Consider the following 23,773-nt stretch of genomic DNA (forward strand, 5'->3'; position numbering starts at 1 on the left):
ATTTTTCATTCAAGAAATAAAAAAGCAAAACAAATTTTAATCAATCATTTAAAAAAATAATAATAAAGAAAGAGGGGAAGATTATAACTTTGTTTATTTTTATTTTTTTAATTAATTGTCTTGAATTCAAAGATTATGTCCTTGAATTTATGAAATTTTTTAAAAGCACAAAAGAATTTTTAAAGTTTCTTTTTTTAATTAATTCGCTAGGGAGGAATTTTAAAAGAAAAAAGTTATTCCAAGGATATGCTAAAATTAAAAGCTATGATAAAAGATGTCAAGGGATGATGGTAAAAATTCATTGATCTTACAGTCGAAGTAATTGCTTAAAGAAAAAACATAAATTGAAGTCGAATCTCTTTCCATTACGAAAAAATAATTTATTTTATATTAAGATTTTTACACTTTTCATTTTCAATTTGATTTAACTCTCTAATTAAGCAGCAGAACGAAATTCAGTTGCAAATATGTACAAAATTTCATTCGCCAGCTCGATATCTCATAATAAATTTCTGCGGCTAATATTCCACGCTACAAATTTAGAAAAATTTTACCAAAACAAATTATGTAAAGCTCTTCAAATATTACCATTGGTACCAAAACTGGGTCGCGCAAAGTGACCTTCGATTATAAATAAATGAAAATTTAGGATTTATTGCGAAATTAAAAATTTCCAACTTCACAATTCTCCAGAGTCAAACACTAAGCTATACCTAATCCCTTTATTCCAAAAGTTGAATTTTTTTTAGGGACTTGATAATCTTCATAATGGGGGAAAGGAGAAAATAATAAGAAGCAGAAGGTTCATACTTTGGAAAGCAAGTGTTCAATGCACCAAATTTTAATTGTTCAGTATAACAGGTTAGCTTCTTCATCTTTATGTTATGTTATACGTATATACGTTTTACATGGAACAATATTTGAATTCTACTCTGTCTTGTAAATTTCAAAAAGAGGTTACTTAATGTAACTAGTTCTTAATCAAAAATTCATCATAATTTAATTAATAATTTTAATTGCACAGAAAGTTCCCTGTAGAATAATCAATTTTTAATAAAATTATAAAACCCTTTAATCAATTAAACTTTAAGCTTAAAAAGAACCTGTCTGTCATAAACAAGTTTAATTGGATTTTATGCGAAACTTTTTAAAGTGTAAAGAAAAACTTTTCTATTATATAGAATTGAATTTTATTTAAAAATTAATTGGAAAATTTATTTTTCAAAATAATTTTTGAGCGGTTTATTAAACAAAAATCCTTTTTGTACCTCTGCAAATAAATGTGTATGTATGTAATATAGTAGAAGTTTATCGTTTCCTCATAATGCAAAATGATTAATGGAAATTTTTTTTAAAATAACATGCACCAAATTTTTTAATTAAAAGTCCGCCAAAAAAACTTTTATTGAAAGTCCATTTAAATTATTCAATAGCGAAATTTATGTTAATGGAATATTGCAAAATTAATGTAGTTGTAACTGTAATTAGATTGTAATAGCTTTTATTTAATAGCGGAAAATATTGTAAAAAATTTTTATGAATGAAGGAGATCAGCTACATATTTACGTCATAAAATTAGTCTTAATGACCTCAGTGTACACATCATTTCCAGAGACGATACTCTTTTAATCGTTATTAAACTCCACGATTAAAAGATTCGCCACGATTAAGAAGAACGCCACGATTAAAAAGAACCCAATGCCTCGGCGTAAATTGTTACAAAACCGACCTACATCTTTCTATTTTAATAAAAATCTTAGTTATCAATTTGGAATTTTAAGAATACAACAGATAATTTTATCCACTCAAATATCTAGTAACTAAGTAACTTTTCATTTATTTTAATCTCTTTCTGTTAAATTCATTTTTACTAAACAATATTTTACGCTCAACAATTTTTATAGTAGAGAATAGAATATCATTATGACGTCTAATTATAACTGACATAATTGCACACATTAAGAGAGGTAATGTCATGGTACCAAATTTTGCATATCGAGTTTTCTGTGCAGAAACGTACTTCTCCATGGCATGGAAGCTTAAATTAACTATTTTTAAAGTGATGTCGCTCTATCGGTTTGTGTCACTTTGATAAATGAGTTTACTTCTAGTTCACGAATTGATAAATTTTTGGGATATGTCAGCCCTAAGGACATGGTTGTTTTAAATACTTCAAATTTTACTGAGTTGAAATTCAATATCGGATTTTTTAGGAAATTCTGAAAGCCAAATTTAAATTTTTCTGGCAATGCTAACTGAAAGCTAAATTTAGAAAAAGTGTTTAAAAGACTTTTTCATAATCTTAGAAAAACTTTGCGGTCATGTGGTGACCACATCCCATTTTTTGTGTATTAGTTTTTAATATTACTTTTACATAAAAAAAAAATATTTTTCGTTTGAAATAATTTTTTAATTTTCATTTTAACATTTTAAAAATACCTTTTTCATTTTTATAAAACAAAACCTACGCAATATTGTATAACATTTTCACGGTTTAATTCCCTTCATTATTATTTTTTTTAATTCCAAATGCAGGGATGTACAATAAAAATACTTGACAAAGTCTTCACAATAGCGATTTCGCGAATATATAAAATTATGATTTTTGAAAATTGAACTTCAAAAACAAACTTTATTATAATATTTTAGGTATGCACTTTCGCGGAAACTCAAAACATCATAACTTTGATTTAAAGTTATTACTTTTCGGTCATACACAAAACTCTATCAAATTCAAGTATAGCAAATTTGTTTAAACGAAAAATTCAATCCGACACTCTAGATCTCAAGAAAAGAAAACTGGGAAATTTGAGTTCGCCTTATTTGATTCACTACTTTTATAAAAATTGGGGGTCTTGTTTTGAAAATATCTAATGAAAGTTTTAATTATTTTTTTTTAATTCTAAACGAATTTAAATTTACAAAGCTTATTTCAGCTAAACGTTACGTTTACGCCACAAAAAAAATTTTCATACCCTGTAATAACTAAAGTAATCATTACTTAATGAAAATAAATATACAAATAATTTATTGTGCCTTTGCTAAAGGACGCTAATTGTTTAAAATAATTTTTGAATAAACAAAGCAAACTAGAAAATTAATTACCTTGTGCAATTGTAGCCACTCTGATAACAAATAATTGTAATGAAAATTGCAACAAATGAAAGAAAATAAAATGACGTAAAAACGAAATAAAATAAAGAAGAGGAATGTTTTTTTATCATTTTATTTTTGGTGTAAATTTTTATAAAAAATAAAATATTTCTGTTAATTAAACCTTATTTCAAAGAATCAAATAAAAAATTTCAATTAATATTTACATTTAAACAAAATAAATAATTAATTTAAAAGTACATTCATTATTGTCTTCAAAAACACTTTTGTTGCACCTTATTATCATATATTGGTGGAATCTGGGAGTTCCCCATGGTAACGACAGAGCATTCGAAATGTGCTACCTCTTCTAATTTAGCCAGAATGGAAACAGAACTTTTCTAGTGTAAAATACGTTTAAAGCTTTTCAATTATTGTATAATGCCGCAGATCTCCGCGTTCCTAGTGATCCCGAAATTCGTTTGTGATATTTTTTCTGCATTAAATTTCCAAATCTGCTATATAATTTTGAAATCATGGTAAGGCATATTTTGTAATTCTATAAGGGGCGTAATTTCTACTTTAAGAATGTGCAATATCAAATATTTTGTTGCTAAAACAATAATGTTTGCAAAACTAAAATGAAAAATAAAATATAAATGTAATTCTGTTTTTTTTTTTCTGAAAAAATACACTTTTTGAAATGTTAAAGGCAAATGTGTTGCTTTAAAATTTATTTACTATAAAGTAACAACCGGAATTTTAAACTTAAAGCCTTAAACAAATAACATTTTCATATTTTTGTTTCATCATGTCATCATACGTTCCTCGACATAATATTAACGACACTATTGAATTATAAAAAAAATTTTTTTCTTTATTACATTATTGATTTAGAGTCTTTCTCTCATAATATGTAAAAATAAACTAAAATAAACAGTATAGGTACCAGTTTAAGTGGAAAACTAATAAAAAGCATCCATATTTGCACATTTGGTAGCATGTGAATGCGGGAAAATGTTCCTATTTTTTCCACTTATCATTTTTATTTTTGTTTACTTTTTGTTTATTTTTTTTTTTTTTTTTTTTTGCTTTTTCTGTCAATACCAAATGTGTTGCTACTTTATATTCCATCAAATTATTGATCTATATTATGCCTTTTTTTTTTTCTTTACTCCTATATTCGTTCCATGGTTAAAAATCCCTTTGTGATTTGTTACACAGGATAGTTCTTCAAAAAGATAATATTGAAACGATCCCACATTCTTTTTTGAATGCCATCTATCAATCAAAATGTAGAACAAAAAAATAAATAAATAAAAAGGAAAAAGAAGGAAGAGAAAAAAAAGGTCATTTTGTTGAAAATAAAAATGTTTTCCTATTTTCCCACAAACAATACAAAAAAATATATAAAAACAAAGAATTTGAACAGGCTTTATTATTTTTATTTACATAATATTAAAGGCAAACATTTTTTCGAATAATTTCTTCATATTGAAATGGAATATATGTATGTAAAAAAGTGTAGTGTAGGTCAGTAATGAAAACAATAATCGAATTTTATAAAATTTCAATAAATTTGTAGATGTTTTTTAAGAGAATTGAGTGTATTTTTATGTATTGTTCCACTAAATTAGAAATTCTGGTACACAAAGAATATTGTAAGTGAAACCCCGGTTTGTTACGAACAAAAGTTTCAAAGACTTTAAAGTTTCAACAAATACCATTTTATTCTATTAACACATTTTTTTTTTATTTCAGATATGGAGGAGTGAGAGACAATATGTTGTAATAAGTCCTAAGCTATAACTGAAACTGATTGACACACACACATTTTTTTCAACACAGAATTTGCTTGAAGAAGGATAGTTTAAAAAAGAATCTATGAGATTTCATGCAAACAATTTATATTAGAGAATTTTCAAAATTCTTAGTTTGAAAGTTACTAATAAGAGCCGAAAAAAAAGTTTTTACTATCAATATTGTACTTCATTGTACTTCAACATTCTACAAACAAAAAAAAAAACTTGTAATAAAAAAGGTTAATAATATAGAAAATCTAATGAGACTAACAATGGTTTTTTGCTCTTCTACACGTAATGATCTCAGGAAATGATCCCGGATGGAAAATCAGAATTTTTTTGTAAATTTTATGAAAATTTTTTTAGTGAAAAATGTAATGTTTTTTAGTGATATTCTTTTGTAAATATTTTTGAATTCTCGTAAAGATGAATTGTATACAAATTTGTGGAAGAATTGTAAGCGAACAGGTAACAGAGTTATAAGACCCAATTTTATTGGAAATGTTCAAAAATAGAAAAGAAAATTTGTGGTGTTTTTATTTCTATTGATTGTAAATTTTTTTAGTTACCTAAATATTATTTTAATTTTAACCACATTTTCTTTAGCTAGTCTAATTAAGTAACAAATTCTAGAATAGGGGATTCTATATTTTCTATATTTTCAACATATAATCGAATTGTCAACCAATTCCAAATTTCGGTTATCAATTAAAATTTAAATATTTCAAAATTTCTAATTAAAAAAAAATACAAAATTTAAAAAATGTTATTTAACTTTGTAATCTCCTAATTAAACGCAAAATTATAATAAAATGTTTCTCCAGAAAATATGCAAAAAAAAAAATTTACATTTTTATAACTTTTGCAATAATTCGATAAAAGTTGGCTCTTGTATGTACTACGAAATTGTAATCAATTGCTGCGAAATTTTCGGTTGAAAAGCAAATAATGTTAGAAGCAAGCTGATATAAGAGGGAGTAGAACTTTTCAATGCAAAAATTACACAAGAATCAAATTTGAAAAAAATTAAGATTTACGATATTTTCAAACAATTCATCAGTCGCACAAAGATTCCATAGGAAGGTCACGTAACTTTGTAAGTGGACCGACAAACCAAACAACTAGTTTTTTATCTTTTATATTTTTCTTTTAAGATCGGAAAATTTTTGGGTGGCGTATGTATATAGGTGGTTTCTCTTATAACGATGATGAATTTGGGGCTACTATATATTAAATTTTTAAATTCGAGCCTAGTAACTTCAATTTAAATCGAATCCAAATCTTTTAAATATTTATAAAAGACTTTTATAATAAAAAAATAAGTGTATTTTAACATTTTAAATTAATTATTATATAATATTTATAATATAGAATAGCATATAATATAATAATTATTATATGCTATTCTATAACATTTTCAAGCACCTCTATCATTTAATGGAATTTTATTATATAGAAGTTGTTATATGTACACAATTTTGAATTCAATAATTTTTTTTCTTATACTCGTAACACAATTACCAATATTTTAAATAAAAAAATAAAATCATTTCACATTTTGATCCATTTTTCATGTTTTTTTTTTACGGGGGTTACCATTTGATGCTGGTTGGTGTATCCGTTACGATACTATACTCTTATTTTGTGGTTTTTTATATTCGCATTCCAACAATTTCAGACCAAAAAATAATGCCTTAGCCTGTGTACCATTATAAATGAATGGAATGTTATACATGACATGCAATCAATTTTGTTGAGATTTTTTTTTTATACTAAAGGAACCCTTAGAATTGTATAATTTTTTTTTTATGTACCATACATGTATATACATGTGTAAATTTTATAATAATAATAAAAAGGAAAAGAAAAAAAAATTAAAAACGGGAAATTTCTTTTTTCCCTTCTCTGACTGAAAAAGCTTTGATTTTTTCATTTTTTTTATTTTTTCCTTATTCCAGGATTTTTTTCTTTTTTTTTCCTGTTCCTTTTGATGGATACAAATAATATACAAGGTTATTTTTTTCTGTAAAAATATATGAGTATACATGGTGAACAATCATGGCTATTATTTAATGAATTTGTACAAGAGATTTGTAAAATAAAATTGTAAAAAAAAAGCAAAATAAAAAAATTAAAGAACAAAATGCGAAGAAATTCATCAAAACAAAAAAAAATCTCTTATGTGTCAAAAAAAAATTTTTTATGTGCGTATGTTTATTTTTTGTAATAAATCGCTTTTAAAATTTGAAAAAGCATAACGTAAGTGGTTTAGTAATATTCTGATATGTGAATATGAAATTGTATAATATGGTAAGACTTAGTCTTATTTATTGTGAGAGGAAATATTTAACAGAATTATGAAATATATATTAATTTTGTTTGGAATTTAGAGAGATAGTGTAAACTCTTTCCCATACAATTTTTGGCTGGAAATTGATCAAAGAATCATCCCTGAAGTTATTTTACACTTTATGCGAAACACCCTATATAATTCGGGAAATCATTTCGTTTTGTTCCATTCCTAAAAAAGAGCAAAGCCTCCTTATTAATTGAAATATACCAAGAAAGTTAATTAAAAAATAAACACCATCTAAAATATTACCTGTATAACTTAAAATAATAATGTCGGTATTGAAATTATAGACAGAAAATTGTTGCAAGTTTATCTTCCAAGCAATTTAATTTCTCTGCGTTAATGAAATGTGAATATTTCAGCCAGATGACAGTCGGTTGTCTTTCATTCTGATTATACACTTCTATTTCTATCTTATTTACTTCTGAGTCAATTTTAATTAACTTTGTGGATATGACAAAATTTAATGTCTAAATTAGTTTCTTGCAATAGACCATTTACAGGGAACTGATTTTATATTTTGCTATACATATCAATAGCAGTAAATCAACAATAAGTGCAAGTATTTAAATTTTATTAAGACACAATATTCAATTTTTGTTAACCTTAAAAAATAATCCTTGATTTTAGATTTGCAAATTTTTATAAGCAATTTTTATTAAGGAAGTTTATTGCGGTTACCGCTTTCTAAGTAAATTAGTTCACGAAAATTAAAGTGTTGAAGTATCGCACTTTTTAATTTTTTATTTCCCGATACTTAAAACTATTTCTTAATTCAACAAATTAATTATAATTTCTTGTTTTTTCACAATAAATAGAATTTTCCGCAGGATCAAAAATAATAAGAAAATATTTCTATTAAAATAATATTATTAAAGGTGGAATTTTATATGAAATCTTCGCAAAGAATTGAAGGATCTAACGTGAAACTACACTATAAGAAAACTTTAATTTAATTGAAAAAGTTTCCAAGTTCGCTCACCTTTCAGAAATTTCTTTTTCCCTTCTTCTTTTAATTTTTGTAAAAACAATTTTTCTCTACTTTAGAAAAAAAACAAATCAGATAAAAAAAAAAAGTTTTCTTTTAAAAAGTTTTGCAACCCTTTTTCGAAAAGGATTAGAACATGAAAACTTTTTTCAATATTATTTTTTATCAAATAATTTTTATGCTGGTACACATTTTATGTCTCCCATTGGTCATATTTTAAATGCTTTTTTAATATTTTGTTGAACGGGAAATTTTTTTTATATTTTCTCAGGTGCAATTTTAATACCTTTTTAAATGTACTTTATATACATTAAAAATATAGAATTGAAGAGGAAAATTGCATTTCTTCAAATTGAAGAAGATCTTAAGTTTAAAATGTGTTAAATATTTTTTATTTCTTAAATATGTTAAAATTTTTTTAAAAAAAATTATATAACAAATTTCAAAGTAGAACTTTATGATTTTCTTTAGATAAAAATATAGGACAGAAAAACTTTGGATTTTTACATAATTTTTGAATTTTTTTATTTGTGCTCATATTAGATTTATAAACAGTTGAACTTATAATGATATAAAGGACTTATGAAGTTGACATATTTCATTGCGAAAACTTAACAAAAATTGAAAATTCTCACTGCTTGTCAAAAAATTTTGGGGCATTTTTTGGACCAAAACAAGAATTTTTTAATTTTATTGCAAAAAAATCATCAACATCAAATTAAAATTGAGTGTTGTATGAATCATGCGTATCAGCGTATGGCTTGATTACGCTTTACATCAATGAAGGAAATCATTAGCGTAAAAATTGACGAGTAATAACAGTTACAAAGTTTGATAACAGGTGTAATAACAGGTGTGAATTTAAATTATTATTTATTCCAGGTTGATAAAAGCTTTATTATAGAAATTTTTATATATTTTCTATAATTTATTTCTTTTAAAATGCATAGTGGAATTTGAGAATAACTTATGGTTTCAGTACTTTGAATTTGAGAGTAAATTGCAAAAACAAAATCAATTTAAAATGTATTTGAAATATCAAATTTTTATTGTCCTTGTTGTCGAATTTTTCTAATCTTTAAACATCTTAATATTTAATTAAATGATTGTAACATTTGAATAGCCGCACTTCATCTTCTCTAAAACATTTAATTTAATATAATTTTTTAAAAATTGCAAATTAATTATAACTCTTCAACAAAATTTCGAATATAATTTCAAACATAAAAATAAAATATTTACAATACTTTCGAACAATAAAATACAAAATTAAGAAGTGGAGAAGTTAATTTGGATCTGACTGTATTAGCATGATTTTATGTATGTATAAAGTTAATTAGGCGTACAAATTAAAAATATTTTTAATTGCTTATGACTTCTTACATTAAGCTCTTTTATTGCTGCTATTTAATTAAAATTAAATAATCCTTTCAAAATTAAGTACATATTATGTACATATCAGCTAATTTTAATGGAATATTTATTTGAAGAGAGGGATTATTATACATAATAATCGTATTTTTTAATATTTTATATCTAATTATAAGATATCAAAATTTCTGAAGGATTTTCATTTAAATTTTTAAGCCAAAATAATTAATGTTAATTAATAAATTTCAAGTTCAAACTGAGACTGAAAGATAAATAAACATTTTAAACGCTTCAAAATAAAATTCCAGGATCAACTCATCAATCTTAAAGGGGTAAAATAATTTAAAAAAATGCAAAAAATTTTCTAACCTTGAACATGTCTTTATTATCAATTTAAAAATTTTTTTTGGTTTTTATAAGAAATTGTTTTTTTTTTCTGAAATTTGTCTTGAAATTCATTTATAATGTTCCTGCATTATAATTTGTAGTCGAACGTAATGAGAAAATTCAAAAAGAATGAAACATTGCGATACATGAGCCTTGCAAATTGGAAATGTTTCATTAGAAAAAGCTTGTATATCTGGAAAAAAAATTTTCATCTACAACAGGGACCACCAAATTATGGTCCCCTGCTATCTATTTTCTGTGATCTTACAGATAATATAAATATATTAAAAAAAGATATATGCATGTTTACCATTAATAAAATATAGTTTACTTATAATATCTACTTATAATTTTAGTATACTACTAATACTTATAATTCTTTTGCTACTGCATTTGTGATAATTAGAATTTGCATTTAATATGATTATATACTCATCATATTCTATTTTCCATTTTTTCACTAATGGATCAATAAAATTATTTAAAAATTTAACGAATTTCAATTAGTTTTTCGCAACGATCCAAGTGCCTGTAAAATTAACCACAGAAACTGATTTGAAATTTTGAAACTTTTTGTCTCTCAGGTGATGCATATATATACAAGCAATACACATACATATTTTAGAATTAATGTTTTCACCTAATAGAAACAGAAAAAAATCTAGAAAATTAAAATAAAATCAATATCAACTTTAAATACCTTTAATTTTATACAAATGAAACTCAACTGAAAATAGTCCTTATTTAAATGCAAATTTCATTAATCCAAAAAATTTTATTAGAAGCCTGCCTATATGCGTAAAATTTTATATATTCCAGTTTAATTTCAAGGAGAGCTAAACCAAAATTCTATTATAATATATACATACTACATAAACTGATATCCTATAAATATGCAATCAAGTATAATGAAAATTTTAAAATTTTACATTAAATTCTCACCAGGATATCTTTGCAACCGTGTTATATAAAAAGAATACAAGAAAAAACTAAATCACTTCACCATTTTGTCAGAGAACATCAATTTGCTATAGATTGCTATATGGTATACAATAACTACTTATTACCGGTAAAGCAAAAATTTCAAAACTTTATTTATCAGATCTAATCAAGAATTAATTCTTTTGTTTGATAGAAAAATTTTTGATTGATTGAACAAACTAATTTGTAAGCTGTAAAAAAAGTAAAACAAATTCAGTTTATTACCAATTTCAAGGTTGAATTAATTTCAAAACCACGAAAAATTTTTATCGAACAAAAAAAAAACATTTTTCAAATTAAAGAAGGCAATTAAACTTTTGAGAAAAATTTTAACCAAATTTTAGAAATTTTTCCGATTTGTGTTAAAAATAGAAAATATTAAAAACTAAAATTTTGTTAATTTTGAAGCAGTGAATCTGAAGAAAACCTCATTGTCACTAAAATTCTAATAAAAAAATTATATTATTGTGCTTCTCATTTGTATGATTAATTTTGGCTTATTAGATTATGATAGACTGTCTGTGACATGTTGGATTTTAGTAGACAACAAGTTATTCTTCTGTGACACATGCCAGATTTTTCCGAGGCATCACTTTCCAGGAACACAATAAACACTACTTTTTTCTTTCCTAACCACAACTAGAAGAGACATTGCTGACAACTTGCAAAATTTTTGAAAATAATCTTAAAACTTAGTTAGTATAAGTTGAAAATTTAAATAATCCAAGAAAGACACCATTTTGAACGCCGGTTGTAGGTTTTTCAAAGTTATTAGAAAAATAGCGTTCTAGCATTTTATTCTTACAAAAACTACCAAATCATAAGATAGGAAAATGATTCATATGCAACGCCGAATGATTAAAATTTGCTATCAAATCAATGTGATCTCGAAAATTCAAAAATTTATAGCTAATATTCAAGAAATGGCTGTTATTTCGAGTTTTCTAAATCATATTTACTTCTCAGATTTTCTGACAGAGAAGTGGACTTTCATACAAAACCACAAGAAGCTCAAAAACCGTCGGGATTGGATTTAAGGAGGCACAAATTTTATTTGCTAATAAGAGTATAAATGCTATAGTTTACAATTATGCACTTAAAAAGTGAACTCTGTATATTTTGACCTAATCTAGCAACATTCAACAATATTCATTCAATTTTTTTCAGTATTAAATAATTTTATTAAATAAACATAATAAATTTGTAGCTAAAAATTTAATGCAAAAAATAAAATAAAAAATTTTCATCCCAATGGTACTAAAATCATATTTCCTCTTATACACTCAAAATATTGCTTGAAAACTTAAAATATGTAAGTACATATGTGCACGTATGTATTTCGCCTTAAAAACAAATCATATTACATATTTATTGGTCCCAACAAAATCTCTTCTAAAATTAATTGCGTTTTTCATCATATTATATAACATAAAATCCTTAAACATAATATTCCCAAATTGTTAATTCATTTTAAATTGCATGTCTTATATAATTCCTTATAATACGTCCATATAATCCATACAAAAAATAAAAACCAAACGAAAATGTTTACAATACTGTAAATGCAATTTACAGTTATTATGAAATACAAGTATATGTATAATCTTATCTATATGTACTCGTATATGTTATTTTTGCAATAAGATAAGCAGACTTTCATTTATTTTCATCTTATTCCCTTTTTTTTTACTTTTCGCCTTTGTGTAGCGAAATTTCAAAGGAATTATTAAACCATATAACAAGTTTGTACACAAGTAAAAGCAAATTTTACGAAAGTTTATTTTCTTTCTATCCTATACTTAAGTTCGGGAAATTTGTGTAGGAAATTTATAAGTTTTATCCTTTATCCTCAAGTTAAAAATAAATTTTAAAATTATGTAATAATGTTATTCTTTGTCCATTCGTAACCTTATAAAGTATCCTATAATTTTTAATATAATTTTTAGCACCATTACATACGTTTATTGTTAACATTAATGTAGCGAATTTTATAAATTTTGAAATGGTAAAGTTTCTGTAATTTGATTAGTTAACATTTTTCATATGACTACGAGTGTTAATAACCGTATATAATACGGATTTTTTCTAGAATTACAATCAAATAATATATAAAATGTTTAATTTATGAAATAAACTCCTGATTTTATAAAGGAACGATGGAAAAAAGCTGTATGAAATGTAGAAAAATTAAATTATTTTAAGTACATATGCATAAAATTTAGTGAAAATTAATTTAATATGACTTAAAATAGTTGCAGTTGCGTTCGAATGCCGAATAGAAGCATTTCAATTTAATCACTCGAAATGAAAGAATATTTGTGGACCACACCACAAATACCATTTTAATATTTTAAAAAATTTTACCTCAATACGACCACTTAACCATAATACGAATGCTATGGTTACTTAACTCGTAACATGACTAAAATTGAAATTATGGATGAGCGGTTTTCAAAATTTTAAAATATTAAAAACAATGAATTTGTGAACACCTATTGTAATTTTCTCAAACTACCTAAACCTATTTCGTATTTTCTTATTTTAATTTAAATAAAAAAAGAAAATTTTAGTATATTTTTGTTATGGTCATAGTTCTTATACGTTCCGATATGAGCAACTTATTTATATAGAACAAATACACATACCACATATAGTTACACACTGGTCCAATACATTTTAGTTTTAATGTTAGAGTAATGTGAAAACTAAAAAAATGTTAAACAAGAAAATCAGTTTGAGACTGCTGTTACAATTATTCAGGTATAACAAATAAAGCAAATTTAAAAAATTTATAGAGGCCAACAAAAATGATGTTGGAATCATAGTTTTAAAGCACTTTAAAATAATGTGGATTTTTTTTAGAATATTCAATGTAAAGAAAAAAATGTTTCAAAATTTTTGACTTTAAGAATTCGCCTTTGAATTTATTAATCTTGATTATTATTCTGCATGTTAGGTTGCTTAAATCGAAATAATAAAACCAAAATGTTACAATATTTAAATTTTCCATATTCAAATTAATAATTCAGCAAATCTCAATTCAATAGTATTCGGAGGATAGACAAAAATCTAACAAAACAACACAACAATCTGGAGCTTTAAATCTTCAAATCTAAAAATTAAAAAAAAAATTTAACATTACTTACTATAGAAACTATTTTGACGTGCCTTTCTTTATTTTTATGAAAATATAATATTATTAGTCGTCAAGCGGGGGACTTGATCAATTTCGAGCAACTCAAATTGTAAAATAACTCCATCTCTTAAATTATACATATTGTATGGATATATAATACAGAACTGTATAATAAATCTCGTAATTAAATCATTTCATAACATTTAATTATAATGATAATCGTCATTTTGAGTTTAATTAACTTTTTCAGACTAGATCTATCAAAAATTTAATGATTAAAATAAGGAAAATCCAAGAAATAAATAAAATGTTAATTAAAAATAAATTTTGTGATAAGAATTCTTAAGTAGTAGAATTATCGAAAGAAAATAATATATTAAGAATCATCTGTTCAGTACAAAACTAATTGATCCCAAAAACGTTCAAGTGATCATAAGGTGAAGATCAACTAATTATGAGATTTCTTTTAATAAGTGCCATAATAATCAAGATGTCACAAAATGACCATTATAATAACATTTTAATCATATATAAATAAAATTTGAAATCAAGTTTAAACTGGTTCGTGCTTTTTTTTTTCTTTCCCGAGCAGAAGGAGAGAACTTTGAAAAATATTGTCGAACAAACAATCAATAGCTTGACACTCAGTCTAACTATTGACTTGACAGACCAACCAACTAAAATCATTCACGATAAATTTACCAGGGAGGATTATTACGCCATTTATTTTGATTGAAGCTTGTTAAATTGTCAATGCTTACAAAAACCAATTAGAGAAATTTACTTAACTAAAGTAATAATAACATGATGTCCAGTTTTATATTTCATTTTTAATTCAACGCAAGAACACATCAAAGGCTCTACGTAATTTATATATGAATTCATTTGTATTCTGTCTTCTTTTGCTGCATTATCATCAAATATGAGCATCGAAACTCAAATGTCGTAAATCGTAAAAGTAAATATTAACGAAAGAATAAAACAAAAAGTTTAAATCTTTTACCTATAAAATTAAAAATACTATACATTTTCAGATGTCCAGAGCTTATAATAAAATTTTTAATGCTGGACATAATAGCTTGTACCATATAACTAAAATAATATTTAAATTTCGCCAAAATATTGTCGATAACCTTTTTTGACCCAATAAACATTTATGACCCAATATACATACATATGTATATGCAAAAACATATATATAAATATTTAGTGTTTTAATATTTTGCCCCTTACCTAAACTCACAAAGTGATAACATGATTAAAATTCTTGTAAGTAAGTATATTTACAAAATAAAAATAAATAAGGAAGTTCCCTTTAAACTGCAGAGTGGGGTATTTTTTGAATAGAAATTATCACTTTAAATGTCTTATATAGAGAATATACAGAAAAGAATGAGCATGCTATCACTGTCAATAAATATTGAGTAAACAATGATTATAATATAGGAATTCTCTAAGTATAAAAGCTCTTTAGAACTGTTAAAATTTTGTCATTCCGAACAGAATATATAAAGTGTTCAAAAGTGTACGAAATATTTCAAAACAGAAAATCACGTAAAGTAGTCAATACATTAAAAATTTTAAGGAAAATGTATAAACTTTCAATTGTTTTATTAACTCTCGCAACTTTTTGTTATGGATATGATTTCAAAGATTCAATTTTCAGTAATTATAATAATTTTTCTTTAAAAATCTATAATCTGGTCTATATCTAATAAATTTTGTTCTTTTCATATAGATGAATATTTATTTGAGGAACTAAAAGACACGGTCTTGAGTGAACCTCAATTTAGGTTCAAAAGGAATGCTCCACAAGTACAACATGGACAATATAGAGGAGCAGGTTGCTGTAAATCAGATAAGGTTAATCCAGCCAATGTAGAATTAATGAAGAATATCAAAACAGAATGTCATAAGGAAATAGGAGATCGTAATAACCACAATATTTTTAATATTAATTTTGAAAAAAATAATATTCATAATTTATTCAATATAATATAAAAATATTTTAGTGAATTTTGTAATTGATCCATTTGATTGTGAAAGTGCAAAGAAATTGAAGCAAAATCTTATCTGTATGACTGAGTGCTCAGCTAAGAAATGGAATGTGGTTAATGATAATGGTGAATTAGATCGTAATAAGATGATTGAAAAATTAAAAAGTAGTTTTACCGAAGAACAATGGAAATTAGAAAAAACTGAAGAAATTGTTGATAAATGTTTGGTTGAAGCAAAAGAGAAATTAACAAATGAAAAAAATGAATGTAGTCAAGAAGCATTAACAATGCTTCATTGTATTTGGAAGGAATTTAATCAATATTGTCCAAAAGATTTACAAGTCGATTCAGTCAAATGTAATAAACTACGTGAAAAAATTACTAAAAATGATGAAGCCTATTTAAGATTGGCTCATTTTCACCAACTTATTCATATGTATCAAAAAGAAGAATAATGCAGTGTCAAAAACTTTTGTTTTTTGAATTATAACATCAAATACTATGAATATTTTATTATTGAAATATAAATCTTATAAATGATTTTATAAACAGCATGAAGAAAGATATCTTTGAATCAGTAAGGCTCTTGTTAATAAACTTACTTAATTAAAAATTAACAATGTTTTAGTATTTGAATTTAATAGTTCCAATCAACTAAGAATCTCTTAACTAACGATCTCTTATTATAAACTTAGTACAACTTGCATTTAGAACTTCTATTTATAATTATATTTTAGAGAGTATAAGTGAAATAGTATGCTCTATCTCATAAAAAAAAAATACTATTTCATTTACAAGTTCTAACGAAGCACATGGTAATAACATACAGAACTGCGAACATTATTATAATCAAATCATAATAGAGAGCCATAAGATTAATGAATATTAATGATAAATATAAAAAAAAAAACTTGCATAATGGCTGCAAGTGATTCTGCATATAAAAAGTTTAAACATATAACAAATTCTACTGATTAGTCTACAAAAACATTTTTGCTAAAATTTAAAATTTTATCAAAAACCTACGATATTTTACATAGTAAATTATACGCAACAAAAAATAATTTTATAACGTAAACGATTTCATAATCAATAGAGTTTAACTTTCAAACCCATAGGCTCTAATATATGTACGTACGTACAGTGCAAACAATACAAATTACATAAAATCATTCTCTGCCTTTTAATTTAAGCAAAGCAAAAAGGAAATAATTATAAGTAAAAAATTTTTCAAATAACCAGGACCTCCTTCAAATAATATAGCAATTTTACATTGTATGGCATTTAAGGGTCAGTTGATTAAAAGGAAAATTTTAAATATCTCTTTTTTCAATTTCATTTCTATATAATATATACAATGCTTCAGCTTAACTCTAGAATTCATTAAAACTTCAAAGAAATTTTGCTATATTAAAATCAATGAATAAAAGTCAGTGTTCCAAAATCTTTTTTCCCTTGCTAAAGAGAATTTGCATTAATGGAATTATTGAAAGTTCTTATTAAATAGTTTTTTATTTCATACCGGAAAATTCGGCCTTTAAAATCGAAAAACAATAAAATATTTTTTAAATTAGAAATTATTATACAATGTTATTATATTAAATACTGTATAGTTGCTATATGTATTTTTCTCTTGAGAGAGTAGTAAATTATTCATATTTTATGTTAACTCTCTATGACATAAATTTTACTCTATTGTCCGCCAACATGTTTCATTGTCGGTAATCGACCCTCTAAAATTTTCTAGGAACTAAATAAAAATGACGGTTTATTAAGTTTAAAACACAAAATTACATTAAATATAACTACCTGATATTTAGTTAGTAATTAATATTAGCAAAAGAAAAATGTTAAAATCTAAGTTTCATCCATGAAGTTTAGGCAAATTGGAAAATGATGACATCTATTGAGACAACATTAAAAATTGAAGAGAAACATACCCCGATATTTTCTATTTTTCGCGTAAATAATTGACAATCACTGATATAAATACACCTATATAACGCCCTTAAGTGGAAATTCAATCAAATTACTACTTCTTAATTAAATTTTTCTCTGTCAAGTATATTTGATACTTTTTAAATCAATATCAAAATCAAATATAACTATGATTTTTCTTTTTCTAAGTTTTCACAAAACAGTCAGAAATTTGTTCTTCAATAAAAAGGTTCTTACTTAAACTATTTTTAACTAGTAACGACGGAACTACTCATCTTTTCATTATTAAATACCATTTAAAACTCAATTCAAAAAATTCTCTATAAAACGTTAAAAAAAGAATTGGTAAAATAAAAAATATGCTTTTCAAACCAATTCCAGTACAATGTCCAGAAAAATTTTCATTTCCACGTCAATGTATTGCATTGAAATTTAATGGATCTTGGCCATTAGATGGAAAAAAAGATATTTTTTCGATTTTATATTTATCTTTATCTTGGTACATCATCTTTAGTGTTGGTCTAACAATATATTTTCAATTTGAATATTTAGTTTATATATTCGGTGATATTATGAAAACAACTGAAAATTGTTGTACAACATTCATGGGTGCTATGAATTTTGTACGTATATTACATATGCGTCTATATAATAATGATCTAAAAGAATTAATTGATGATTTTACTCATAAAATATGGATACCAACGTAAGTTAAACATTAATTAGAATTTTGTAATTAAAGAAAAATTTATTTTCAATTAAATGACAAATATTGCATATATTTAGGAGTAGTGTTTGAAATATGATTTTTTTTTTTTTGTAAACGAATAAAACATTACTTTTGCTTTAATTTTGTAAATCTCTGAAATTCTATAAAATGTAATGGAAAAATCAAAGCCCGACGAAGGAGCGATGTAATATGATCCGTGAACCGAGCGAATGCAAAAATTCGTAATTTCTTTTCAACTTCATTTTAAAAACGGTTTGGGGAACTGAAACGATAAAAATTTTTGAAATTACACCTCATTTATCCGAATTATTATGATGCCGAATTAATCAGAGCTAGTTTCTATGCCTGAAATCAGAGCTAGCTCCAGATTTCAGACATAGAATACAAAATTTACAAAAGATGCTTACAAATCTCTTTGAATTATCTATAATGTAAGCTTAAATAAATGAATCAGATTTATTAGGGTAAAAAAAATATTATTTTTAAATAAATTCCAATAATTTATTCAAATAACTTTTATTATTTTAAATATTTCAGTGGCAAACATAAAAAAATCGAAAGACATATTGAACATAATATGATTATATTCCGTGGTCAGTCAGTTCTAATGATACTCTTAATAAGTTTATATTGTACCATGCCAATTGTTGAATTGTTATTTTTAAATTCGGAATTAGATGAAAAACCGTTCCCATATAAAATGATATTCTTTTATGATGCTCAAAAACCAATATATCGTTATGTATTAACATATATTTTTACGGCAATGGCTGGTGTTGCTGTTGTTACAACATTATTTGCTGAAGACAGTTTATTTGGTTATTTTGTTAATCATTGTTGTGGTCAATTTCAAATATTAGGGGAAGAAGTTGCTAAAGTTATGCCACGTGGATATGAGAACAGTTTAAAAAAATATGGAAGTAATGGATTAACAGAAGCTTTGGTTCAACGTGAATATAATTATGAATTACATAAGATCGCAAAACGACATAGTACACTAATAGAGTAAGAATAAAATTGTCAATTTGCTTTTGGTTAATAAATTTAAAAAAAATTTCTTTTTCAGATTTTGTGATAAATTAGATAAATTTTATAGCCCAATTATGTTGGCGAACTTCTTAATAAGTTCAGTTCTCATTTGTATGGTGGGATTTCAAATTGTTACTGTGAGTTAATTTAATTAAATTTAAATTAAAAACTACTAATATTTATAATAAGCATATTTAAAAAAACGTTTTCTTTAACTTATAGTTTTCCCTGTCCGAAGCAATACTTGTAATCGCTATTTAAACCAATTATCAAGATTCAATCTGCTCAAATTTTGCTTATATTTTGGTTTCGAATAAAAAAGAAAGAAATTTCTTTTCAAATAAATAAATAAATTTCTTTCCATTTGAAATAATCAACAAAATTAGTAATATTTCGTGCCGTTGGGCAGGTCTTGGATCTCTACAACATTCTTTGAAAAATATTGTATTAATTAACCGTTTTAGAACTTTTGTTCAAAAATTTTATTGAAAATTAACCCTTAAGCACCCACTGTAATAAAAGTACATAAAATAATTTATTGCTCCAGGAGGGAGAAATGTAGAATTTATATTGAATATATTTAGATATTGAATATATCTATGTAATTCCTTTCCAAAATTGACAAAATTTAATATTCATAACAGCTATTGTCTTACATAAAACAGTTCATAATTTTTGTCAAAGCACCTACTTATACCGCATTTATTACTCCTTATTTAAATAAAATTTTATTAATATAAAAACTTGAAAAAAAAAGGATTATTTCTTTTTTTATTCTAGGGTAAAATGTTCATTGGAGATCTTTTAAAATTCATAGTTTATATAATATCAAGTTGTTCTCAGCTTTTTGTACTCTGCTGGAATAGTGATGCATTAATTCAAAATGTATGTAACTTTTCTTATAAATATCAATTTTTAAAATTATTTTTTTTTTGCTACACGCAAATTATAAGTTAAAATTTTTTTCAGGAACAAGGTATCCGATACAAATTATCTGATGCCTTGTTCATAGAAAATATATTACATATTCCCGAAGCAAGACAGTGAAATGACTAATAATTTGAACATGAAATAATAACGGGCATTTTTCTTGTTTCCTCCCTTATTTTCGAGCTATTCAGCCATAAAAGTGAAAAGTATCCTTTTTTGCAATTTGTCTTAATTTTCTGAAATTTTCACCAAGAAGATAGCACCAACTTAGTAAATTCATTTTAAGTCCAAAAAATTTATCTTTTTAGCAATGTGCCGCTGACAAAAAAAAAAAATATTAATATTTCATTAACGAACAATTTTCAGTAAAAATAAAAAAGAGATATTTAAGAGAGCCTTTTAGAGTAAGAATATCCGTAAAACCCAATAACTTCTAAATTATAACTGAAAAAGTAAAAATATGTTCCCTATTATTTTTTGTTCACTTGATTTCACTGTCGCATCTTTGGCACTCTGTATACTAGAATATATTTTTTATATTTCCTTTAATACAGTCTTTGGAAATATCATGGAATTTTTATTCTTGCAATTGGGAAGGAGGGAATATCATTAATGATTATGATAAAACATACAACAATTCAAACCGAGATAATCCAAGTCAAATAAGAACAAGTTTATATGGTGGTAAAAGCAGCTTTAATATTTTAAAAAATTCAAATGTTATTAACGAAACAAATGGAACTTTTGAAATAGATGAAGAGACACCTAAGCAAAATTTACAACGTTTTTACTATCCTGGTGGAGCAATTTTTAACAAAAAATTAACATTTATGATTATGAGATCACAAAAACCATGCAAAATAACTGCAATGAAATTTAGTGTAGTATCACTTCAAAGTTTTAGAGCAGTAAGTATTTGCATACATACATATACTCGTCTCATAGCATGCATGTATACCCATGAAATTATAGAGCAAAAAATATTTATCGAACGATATAGAAAGTACTTATTAATTTTTAGGATTTTCTTCAAAGAGTTGAGTTTACTTTCGATGTTAGTTAAATGTTAAAAGCTGGAAATGCATTCAATTTAATGTTAAGTTATTTGATTCAAGAAATTTTACCAGACCACTATGATTTTTCAAATAACAATTTAAAATGTTCCAAAAGAGAAGGAGGGAATATCATAATATTTTTATATTATTGTAGATTCCCTCTACAAAAACAGGATGGGAAAACAATCCTCTGCCACCCTTGGCTTATTGGATTCTCCCCATACTCGTATCTAAATTATTTCAATAAGTAGTATATATTCGTTCAAAAATATTCCTACCTATCCAAATAATTGAATATAAGCTCTTCAACATTGAAAAAGCCTTATTCAAAATATTTGTGCCCAAGAGCTATACAAGATATGTCTGCAGTCTCTTTACTACTCCGCATAACTTACACAAATGGGGTTAGGATTAATCCTATTTGTGTATATTTTATGCCCAGTGAAGAAGTAAGAAGTACCACAAAATCGATTTTTACTCATTTTCAAAAGATACCAAGATAATTTCCTTGAGTATAACGGGAGTACAAAATTAGCAAAATGGCATTACTGCGCTCCTCTTCAGCGAAGGTTCAATTCCCTTTGAAGCAAGACATCAAGTTTACTCTTAATAATAGGCATGGTCCAGCTGTAGGAGGAAAATTATCATTTTAGTTTATATACAAAATATAATGAATAACATAATAACAATATTTCATAAATTTTTTCCAATTTTAACACCACTTCTTTTTAATGATTTATTTTAGATTATGGGAACATCAATGTCTTATTTTACGTTACTTCAGTCGCTTATTGAATAAATATCGAAATCATTCACCCTAAATATGAAGTTCTAACTTTGAAGAATAAAGTTCTGCACAGAATTTTATAAAATATTTAATTTTTTGCACCTACTTAACCTAAATAATACAGAAATTTACAACTACAAATAAAGTTTTACATTAAATTGAATTTAATTAAAATTACTTTAAAAAATAATTTTCTATACTCAAAGGAAGAAATCAAGATTCCAGAATTAAAAACCATTCAAGACCAAAAGGAAATATGTATTAGACAAGCTATGTACAGACACACAATTACAACCAACAATGATATTATTTTCAAGTCTCGAATAAAAAAGATATAGGCAAAAAAGAACAGGTTATCACATACATATGACGTTTAATGAAACGGCATAGTCGTTCAAATTCATGGTTTGTAAAATAGCACATTTCCTTTTCGTAATTTAAGCCTAGAACTTAAATTTTTGAAAGGAAATGTAGAAGAAAATGTGAAAGAAAGAAATAAAGCTAAGCAATGAAAACAACCAATTGAAATAATTTTATTATTACTATAAAATTTTTCGTAAAATGGGAGAAACCTAAAAAGTAATAGTTTTTGAAAATTTATTATTAATAATAAGCTTGAATTTTATTGCTAATTATTGTGATTAATCTAAGAGAAAAATAACCAGTTTGAAATAACGATCAATTTGAAAATGAAATTCCAAAACTTTGTGGTAACAGAAGTGATTCGCAGCATTTCTACGTCAAAAAAACTTACAAATTGTTTGCCCGCTTAAAACATAGTAGTTTGTCAAAAAGTTGTATTTGCATTACTTCGAACTTAACTTATTACTTAGAGAATATGGTGAATAAGAAAACATGTTATTCTGAAGAAATATGCCATTACTAAAACATATTTGCCTACAAAATTTTATCTTTGTAATTTGAACGCCGTAGAAATGTTACAAAGAGACTTACAGATGCGGAACGACAAATTGTATTTGGAAGTGAACCAAAAATAAACTGATGATAGGATGTGAAATATAAATTACGCATATACATATATGTATGTGTAAATTATTAGAAGGAGTGGTTAGGTTTTTTTTTACCGACCGCATTGCATATAATAAGGGAGGTTGTGTGATGGTACCAAATTTCGCATATCAAATTTTTGGTCGAAATAAACTTTTCATGCCTGTCTGGTTGTCAGTCTACTGGTT

The 23,773-nt window shown here is 25.0% G+C and overlaps 2 protein-coding genes across 2 annotated transcripts; both read left to right on the forward strand.

Moving 5' to 3' along the window:
- The first annotated feature begins 16,039 nt into the window (after positions 1-16,039).
- LOC129613207 (uncharacterized) lies at positions 16,040-16,637 on the forward strand. The gene has a single exon (XM_055527181.1). It carries the CDS (start codon positions 16,189-16,191, stop codon positions 16,561-16,563), a length of 375 nt encoding a protein of 124 aa, XP_055383156.1. The 5' UTR covers positions 16,040-16,188; the 3' UTR covers positions 16,564-16,637.
- A 1,768-nt stretch (positions 16,638-18,405) lies between these two features.
- LOC129613247 (odorant receptor 13a) lies at positions 18,406-22,589 on the forward strand. Its single transcript, XM_055527230.1, has 7 exons — positions 18,406-18,752; positions 19,314-19,781; positions 19,843-19,942; positions 20,586-20,690; positions 21,290-21,333; positions 21,472-21,643; positions 22,536-22,589. Exons 1-7 carry the CDS (start codon positions 18,406-18,408, stop codon positions 22,587-22,589), a joined length of 1,290 nt encoding a protein of 429 aa, XP_055383205.1.
- The last annotated feature ends 1,184 nt before the right edge of the window (positions 22,590-23,773 follow it).

This window comes from Condylostylus longicornis, unplaced genomic scaffold, assembly GCF_029603195.1.
Source record: "Condylostylus longicornis isolate FDR11 unplaced genomic scaffold, ASM2960319v2 ptg000081l, whole genome shotgun sequence".
Classification (NCBI taxonomy): Eukaryota; Metazoa; Arthropoda; class Insecta; order Diptera; family Dolichopodidae; genus Condylostylus; species Condylostylus longicornis.

What these genes read in the sequence shown, in the direction of transcription:
- LOC129613247 (XM_055527230.1), top strand. Translation starts at nt 18,406, where the DNA reads ATGCTTTTCAAACCAATTCCAGTACAATGTCCAGAAAAATTTTCATTT. An exon ending in CATAAAATATGGATACCAAC is followed by an intron (nt 18,753 to 19,313) that starts GTAAGTTAAACA and finishes TAAATATTTCAG; the next exon opens with TGGCAAACATAAAAAAATCG. An exon ending in GTGATGCATTAATTCAAAAT is followed by an intron (nt 20,691 to 21,289) that starts GTATGTAACTTT and finishes CCTTTAATACAG; the next exon opens with TCTTTGGAAATATCATGGAA.
- LOC129613207 (XM_055527181.1), top strand. Translation starts at nt 16,189, where the DNA reads ATGACTGAGTGCTCAGCTAAGAAATGGAATGTGGTTAATGATAATGGT.